Genomic DNA, 8,253 nt, shown 5'->3' on the forward strand with positions numbered 1-8,253 from the left:
TGATTGAGGAAAGAGGGGAAAGCCAGGAGGCGGAAAGGCTGTCAGATGCTGAAGCAGAGCCCCAGCACCGCACAGGAAGTTCTGGCACCGATAGTGAGGCAATGCCTATTCCGTCTGCCAAGGAGAGGAGAGAGTAAAAGGGGGGGGGGAGAGAGAAGCATCACATGAAACTTCCCCGCCTTTTCTGTTGGAGGAGAAGCCGGCGTAGGCCACTCCCAAAATCTGAACCGGAGGATTCAGATGCATGATTGTAATGGGCTGCCTGTACATATGTAAAATAAAGAACAGTATATATCTCTGACTGAGCAGAGGCACTTATTGCGAAGAGCGTACACAAGGCATCACACCCAAGTCTCAGTAATGCAAGCCAGATCAGCTCAAGTCATGAATGAATAAGGGGTTTGGTGCAGGAGGGTCCATATCCTAAAATAAAGGAAAACTTATCTGAAGATCCAGACTTTGCTACTTAGATCCTATTTACAGAGTACACTCATCACACCAAGAAATTGTTCACGATTCCCACAATGACCTGTTAATAAAAATGTATTGTAGCAATAATGCAGATATGGTAACTAACTGTAGCACATATATATTCCTGGGATGGAATATCTCTTTAGAGGAATGTTGAAGGACAATTCTTGTGTTCATTTACTTCATTCCTAAAATACATTTATCACAGTCATGTCCTGCGACAAACAAAACATACGAAGTTCCAGATTTTTTGTAATACTATGATTTGCATTTTTCAGTGGTTGTCACTTGAAAAAATAATGGACAAAGGATTGAGCCTGTGTTCATGGTTATTTTAAAGGGACAAGCTTACCCAAATTCAGCATGCATGTGTGTATTCCACATGAATCAAAATTAGGACTCAAATGTCTTGAGAAATACTCTGACAAATTGTAAGAGTTGTGGCCATTCCACTTAAACTGGATAATTTGAAGGGTACATTACGCCTGCAAAAAATTACCAAAAATAAAAAAGTGATTTTCCTGTGACTTTTCTCTTAATGATTGCAACAATACTGTTTTCGTAAGGTATATATCACCCTTTTCTCATTATTGAGCTCCATCACATGTCAGCTACTCATTTAATTGTAATCCTGACCAGTAAGTGTTCCTGGTAGAAATGGTGGATTATTTTTCAAATGAAATAAGAAACAGGTTGGAAAAACATTAATAAAACTTGGAGGGAGAAAATGGGGGGGGGGGTGTGTGATGTCAACACAAGCTCTAAGACTGTGGATTGCATTTATTAAAAATAAATAAGTATGCAGTTATGTCACACACTTGTCATTAATGTTTCATGTGCAATCACTGGGCAAATATTCTACATTTAATTAAAACATAAAATTATGAGTTCCATCTGCAAATATAGGCATGAGATTGAGGGGGCTTAAGGTGAGTGCATATTTACATCTGTTATTTAAATATCACTTGCAGAAGAGGAAAATATCACATCAGGTGTTGTTTCAAGCAATATTATTTATACATAACTAAAGAAACGAAATTTGTGGGGCTATGAACATATAAAGTATCTCTGGTATTAAAACATTTATCCATTAAAGAAAAACTACCATGAATTGTATCACATTAAGTTTTGTTCTGAACATAGTCCTAAAGGCTGTTTGACCTGTGGTTCCATGGTTAGTGGTTTGGAAGTGGAACTCTGCTTATGGAATTTTTTTACCTCTGGTAAAGTAGGTCTGTAGATTTTCATATCATTTCAAAAATATGCCATGCCTGTTTGACTAGCTCAAAGGTGACAGTGGAACAAAACCCCCCACCAATGTACCATATTTTTCACTCCATAAGACACACTTTTTTCCTCCTAAAAAGTAAGGGGAAATGTCTGTGCGTCTTATGGAGTAAATGCATGGTCCCTGGAGCCAAATTGCCCAGGGGCAAAGAGCAGATCGGGGTTTTTTTTGTTTTTTGTTTTCAGAAAGAGGGAAGGGGGTGTTGAAACAAAGCCACTGAACAGCTGATCAGCAAGTGATCAGGAGGGGAGATAAGGGACTCTAGTGATAAAGGAGGCTGCCTGGGAGGGGGAGGTAAAGACAGCGAACTTGCAAGGAGAGGAGACAGGAAGATTAAAGCAATGAGGAGAGAAATTAGAAGAAAATCAGGAGCAAAAAACTGCTCCAGCTAAGGAAAAGACACTAAGGCAAACAAGGGGAAAGGGGCTGTTGAAACAAAGCCGCTGAGCAGCTGATCGGCAAGGGATCGGGAGGGAGATAAGGGACTCTAGAGATAAAGGAGGCTGCCTGGGAGGGGGGAGGTAAAAGTACATGGTTCCTCAGAATTTTTGCACTGGGTCACCCCAAATTCACCATCAGATCACATAGTATGTCCATGGCTACAGCCTGCACCAAAAAAACCACGCATCCACTGTTTCGTGGGGCCGCAATGGCGCAAAAACGTGGTTACAAAGCACGGATCCACATGGATTCACAGGATTTTTGCATTGGGCTACCCCAAACTCCCCGTCAAATCACATATCATGTCTGTGGCCACAGCATGAACCACAAAAATCATACATCCACTGTTTCGTTCGGAATATTTTTTTTCTTGTTTTCCTCCTCTAAAAACTAGGTGCGTCTTATGGTCAGGTGCGTCTTAGGGCGCGAAAAAGACGGTATACTGTAAACTTCCATGTATTCTTCAGACGAAGGGCAGTATATAAATTTAATTAATAAATATACATGTGAAGGGGAAAAAATCATTGGAAGTGACACATCTCTTGATCCATTTTCAACCCACTTGAAGTCTGTTGTCTTCAGCTAAAGCATTAAATATTAAATTCTTCACATAGACCTGAGATATTTCTGCCAAAGTCTGCAAATTCACCAGTACATTCTGTCTGGATTGTTGTTTTAAGTGTGCATTTAAATCCACATTTTATCATATTATGTATTTAAGATATGTACATTATCACAATGTGTACATTTCTCAACACATTTTATCCTAAAATATGCATTTTGGTACATTTGGCCCTGTTGGATTTTTTTTAAATAAATAACTATATCACAACATTCATAGACATGCAGAGTCTGAAGGATTATTACATTCCAATCTGTGTATTAGTCTGGGAAGTGTGAATCCTCTCACCCCATTTAAAAATGCAGGCCTCTCTCCCTAATACTGATAATTAAATTCTCTTCCATCCCTATTTCTAAGAATTATAAAGCAACTTTGTGAAATTATTAAGACTTTTCCCAAAATATTTTTTGGGGAGAGTTGATGACCCCTCCACACACAATACCACAATTCAATGAGGAACAAAGTCATCGTCTAAAAATAAACACAGAAGTGATCTCCTTTCTCAATTTGGTGAGGTCATTTCATTACTCCGCATGCTTCACTGACCTCTCTCACCCCCTGCGCCTCCTCATACGCATTGGAAATCGGTTCTATGTAGGGTATATCCTATTGTAGATTGCTCAAGACAGGAAAAAAGTTCTTTAATGCCGAGTATCAAATTCACTGCTGCTATGTTTCATTCTATGCCTTCAGAACCAAAGTAACTCTTCTGAAGGTTTTTCATTCCTCGATTGAAATAGATGAGTTGGGAATATAAACTGAAATACCTTGTCTGTTCTTGCTTTGGATCCCCTGGCTAGTTCAGAAGGCACCTTGGGAGCAATGCATGTCAGCATATGTCTGTATTACTCCTTTCATTAGTGTAAAGATTCTACAAGAAAGGGAAGCAGTGATCTGATTACTAATATGGAGCAACACTAAACACACCAAGCGGGCAGTCCTTTAGGTATAGCATCTTTTTAAATATAAAAGAAGGAGGAAGGCAGAATTTGAGTGGGAAAGTTTTTCTATATATTACTTATCTTTACATATTCACTCCGTAAACAAGTCTGAACATTTTGAGTGCTGTTCATTTATAATGTGCAGTGTTTGAGAAATGTGTGTGTGTCTATATCTATCATCTATTTCTCTATTGATCTATCTCTGTCTATCATCTTCCTACCTATCTTATTATTTCCCAAATAGCTTCTTGCAAATTCCTCCATCCACACCTTCTCAACTCCTCTTTCCAGCTAATGTCCTAATGGGAAGGGAGGCAATTTCCAGAAGTCCCCCTCCTTGTACAACTCCCCCCTTCCAGAACAGATTGAGCAAGGTGCTGACACTGAGTGCAGGGGAAATAGGACAAACATGTTCTCCCTGTTCTTATGGGTGGATGCCTTCCATCAGAGAAGGACAACAATTGGGTACTCCTTTTCGACATTCATTATTATATTCAATATTTATTATATGAAACACTATCAACGTTTACGGTACTTTATACGGGAGGCTGTGATTCCTGCACCACAGGCGGTTTGACAAGATGATCCTTGGAGTACGTTCCAAGTCTCCAGTTCTACGGTTCTGGGGGAGGCGCAAGTCCCAAGCAGCTTACACTGTAATGTTCAACAAGGAGGAAACAATTGACAAAGGGAGTAAAAGAGGGAAGTAATGTGCAGGGTTGCATGTGCTTAGCTTCACAAGGGGAGGGTGGTCATTCCATCTAACAAGCCCCAATGCTTGCCTTGATTACCTTAGCATGGTAGTCATTTCTTTATTTTTATGTGGTTTTGATTACTGTTTGAAACAGATGGTGATGATTCTGCTTTAAGTTGCATATGTGCTGTGGGTTGGACCCATAGTTTTGTCCCACTGGAAGAAGCTCCCCCCCCCCCTTGGAAACACCTCTCACACTGCTATGGTAAGTTCATTCACCCTTGGGAGTAGATTTTCAGAGGCCATGGGGCCATAAGCTGCAGGGGCAAGGCAGAACCAGCCAAAATTATCACCCATCCCATCAGTGGGATTTGGCTGCTGGATCAGAAGATTGTGCTGGATGGAAGGAGCTCTTCTGTTCATAGGAGTCAAAGGCAGATGCAAGAAGTGGGATATGCTTAGGTCAAAAAAGTAATTTGTTACAATTATTTGGAGGTGCAAGCTCCTCTGCTACTAAATTTAACCTCATACAATGTTTTGTAAACAACCACACACTAGTATTTCCCCTTTTGCTTTATGCATTTATGTTGTTGATTTAGGATCAGGGAATAACTCCATTCATACCAGCCACGGTGCATTAAAAAAATCATTTTGAGGGATGTGCCTGTTGAGGTAAGGGGTAGATAGTTGCTTAAGCGAAGCCATTCTTCAGTCATGTGGCAAATGGCACCATACCATTTTGATCTATGAGACATCTCTTTGCACAAATTATTCCTATTAATGATAATGAGAGGACTGCAAATGCTTTGACAGCTGAATGGCACCTTTGGTTTTGGACTATTAGTCTATATTATTCAAACCGTCAGGAGCAGGCAGGTGGTGGGAAAGACTGTAAATCTATTTTTTATCCACAGCTAAGCTTACACCACTGTGGACCTCGGGGATTCTAAATTCACCCAAATAGTTTAGTGCCCCAGTAGTATTTCACAGTTCTAATTTCTATCAATCTTCTCCCACTACTCTGAGCTATTATTTATTTGTCTTCAAATCTCCATTATTCATTTATGCTAGGTATTATTTCACCACTGCCTTCATTCCCCCCACACCCCTGGTACCTCATACAGAAAGTCTCTTATTGCTGCAGAATGAGAAGAAGCATTCTAGCATGATTTAAAGTTAATAGTAGACAAATTCTATTAATAATATTAGAATTTCAACATTGTTCCTTGGTTTCTTTTGTAAACCTAAGAAGCTGAAACAGCAGGCTCAAATAATTTGCAAATATTCTGTGACAATCTGGGGATTAGGAGTGGAGTGCCATCAATATGCTGATGACTCTCAACATTGTTCCCCCCCATCAGATTCAGGTGAGACTGTGGAAGCACTTGAACCTCTTCTTCGAATCAAGAATGGACTTCATGAAGGTCAATAAACTGAAATTCACTCCCTTTAAGATGAAGATTTTGTTTGTGGGAGTTCTTCTGTTCAACATATTCACAATATGACTTCCAGAATCCTACTGGTGGTCAGCATAACTCCTTATTATATCAGTTGCACTGATTTTCAATGTGTTTCTGGGTCCAGTGTAAAGTACTTGTTTTGACCTTGAAAAACCTAAATGCTAGTTTGGGCTCACGCTATTTGCGTGTTGAGTCCCACAGTGCCACCCACCAAAAAATTCACACTTCACACGTGATTTTTGTTTAAGGTTTTTGGCATAATTTTGGCCACAACTTTATTCAAATACAAAAAATGTGAGTGGTTGCTTAGGCATTGGTTCCGACTATCTGTCCTTGCCCTCTAGGACAGAGCTGGCCCTTCCGGACACCAACGGAAGCCAGCGTGGGAAACAAGTATTGGGTGAGAAAATGAAGCTGGGTAACAGTTCCTCTCTTCTCACCCTCATGTTCCGGTGGGGCTTGCACGGCCCAGGTCCGACTCCGGGGACAAGGACGAAAAGAATGGCAAGCCCCTGGATTCCTTTAACGGAATTCCCTTCGCATCATTTGGAGGGATAGGCACTTATCCCTCCAAGCACCAATTTAACCAATGCCTAACCGCCATGGAGCCCTCAGCTCACCGCCAAACCACTCACAGCCCCAACCAAGACCTCAGCTTGGTCACCACCGCACCAATCCAAGCCTCATTCCCTGAAGCGGAAAGGTGCACGCCATCAGCTCGGAAAAAGGATGGCCTCTCAAAAAGAATCTCGGGGTGGGAAATTGCATCGCCACCAAGCTCCAAAACTTTTTTAACCACAGCAGAATTGATGCGTTTTCTGGCCCTTTCAATAGCAGCTGGGCAACGACTGCCCCTCCAAACGCAGCGTTGCAAAAGCTTTGACCAAAAAATTTTCGCTGTCGGCACCATTGCACGCAGCGTCTCCAGGTCACCCAAAATTGCGGCACGAAGTGACAAACAGTCCATGGGCACCAGGTCGTTCTCACCAAGCTGCACCACAATAGCAGCTGGCGGCCCCTCCAGGAGCAACTGCCTCCGGATACTTGGCAGGAACTCCGACCAGCGCATCCCACGTCTGGACAGCCAAGATAAACGAATATGTGGAGGAAGGCCGAGATCTGGACCCAATCCAGATTGCCGTGCTGCGACGCCAGCCCAATGGACGATACTGTGCCCCACCATCCAAATGCGGATCACCGCTAAACCTGATAAAAAGGAACAAGAAAGAATGTAAGACACCAATTGTCAGCGAACATAACCTTTGAAGGCGTTCGATTTCCACCGACCCAAATTCTTTATTCTGGCGGCTGACAAGCCCCAGTGGGCTGCCGTCGTTGCAGCCCCAATCCTGAATGAATGGGGGGCAAAATCTTGTGCTGCACCACCACAGGCCAGAATCGCTTTTCGCATCACCTTTGCAAACTGGTGTCTTGACAGGGGCGACCCATTCTCGTGCTTTAGGAGAGGCCCATCCCCTTGGGCGCGCACCGCCAGGTATTTATTAACATCTTTTACCGGGCAAGGGCCTGCTTCCCCCGTAGCAGGGAGACGAATAAGGGCCCCCTTACCCCTCTGATCCGTCTTCGAATGCCTAATTGTAATTCGCAATTCGATAGGGGATAACTGCACGTCCTGGATAAAAAGGCCCCTAGAACTACCATCTCCGTGATCTTCGACCACGAGTTCCCCTACTCTTAAAGCTCCAAAATAAGCAATAGAAAAGGCAGCCGAAAAGAGGCGAGCCTCATACCCAGACCAACATACCACCCGTAATTTTTTGCGCATCCTGCTCAACATATCAAATGAAATGGGGAGCCTATTTTTTGGCTGTGCAGGACAAAGTCTGCCCCAACCTTCCAGGGCCTTGCGAACAACAAACTTCGCACACGGGTCCTTATCATAAAATGTCTTACTGAAAAATGCTATTGCGGCTGCCTGCATCCTAATAGTCTTAGCAGCACGTCCCAACTGAAATAAGTGCGCCAAATATCTTAAGACCTGCGAAGAAGTGGGTGGAACCCCTTTCAATTCGCTGGCAGATTGACGCATAAATGCCAAAAAATCAGCCCAAGCTTTCATATACGATCTCAAGGTAGAAGGGGAAACAGATGCCGCTACTCCCTGAAGAACTAATTGCTGCCAAGGTTCCAGAGATGATCCGGGAAATATTCCGGACGTATCCGCGCCTCTGGAACCAGTAGTCTGAACCGCTCCATCTGAAAACGGGACAGAGCATCAGCAATTTCGTTAGACACCCCAGGAATGAAACGTGCCGAAAAAACTATATTATAACGTAAACAATGCAATACAAAAGACCGCAACAGGGCCGACACCC

At 42.7% G+C, this 8,253-nt stretch overlaps 1 protein-coding gene across 1 annotated transcript; it reads right to left on the reverse strand.

The window, feature by feature from the left end:
- Positions 1 to 7,163: 7,163 nt before the first annotated feature.
- Positions 7,164 to 7,997, reverse strand: LOC308473035 (integrase/recombinase xerD homolog; the record flags this gene model as incomplete). The annotated part of the gene is made up of 1 exon (XM_080998284.1): positions 7,164 to 7,997. The coding sequence occupies one exon, from the start codon at positions 7,995 to 7,997 to the stop codon at positions 7,164 to 7,166; it is 834 nt and encodes a 277-aa protein (XP_080854410.1).
- Positions 7,998 to 8,253: the final 256 nt, after the last annotated feature.

Source organism: Podarcis pityusensis, assembly GCF_964106645.2.
Source record: "Podarcis pityusensis genome assembly, chromosome: 3".
Taxonomy (NCBI): domain Eukaryota; kingdom Metazoa; phylum Chordata; class Lepidosauria; order Squamata; family Lacertidae; genus Podarcis; species Podarcis pityusensis.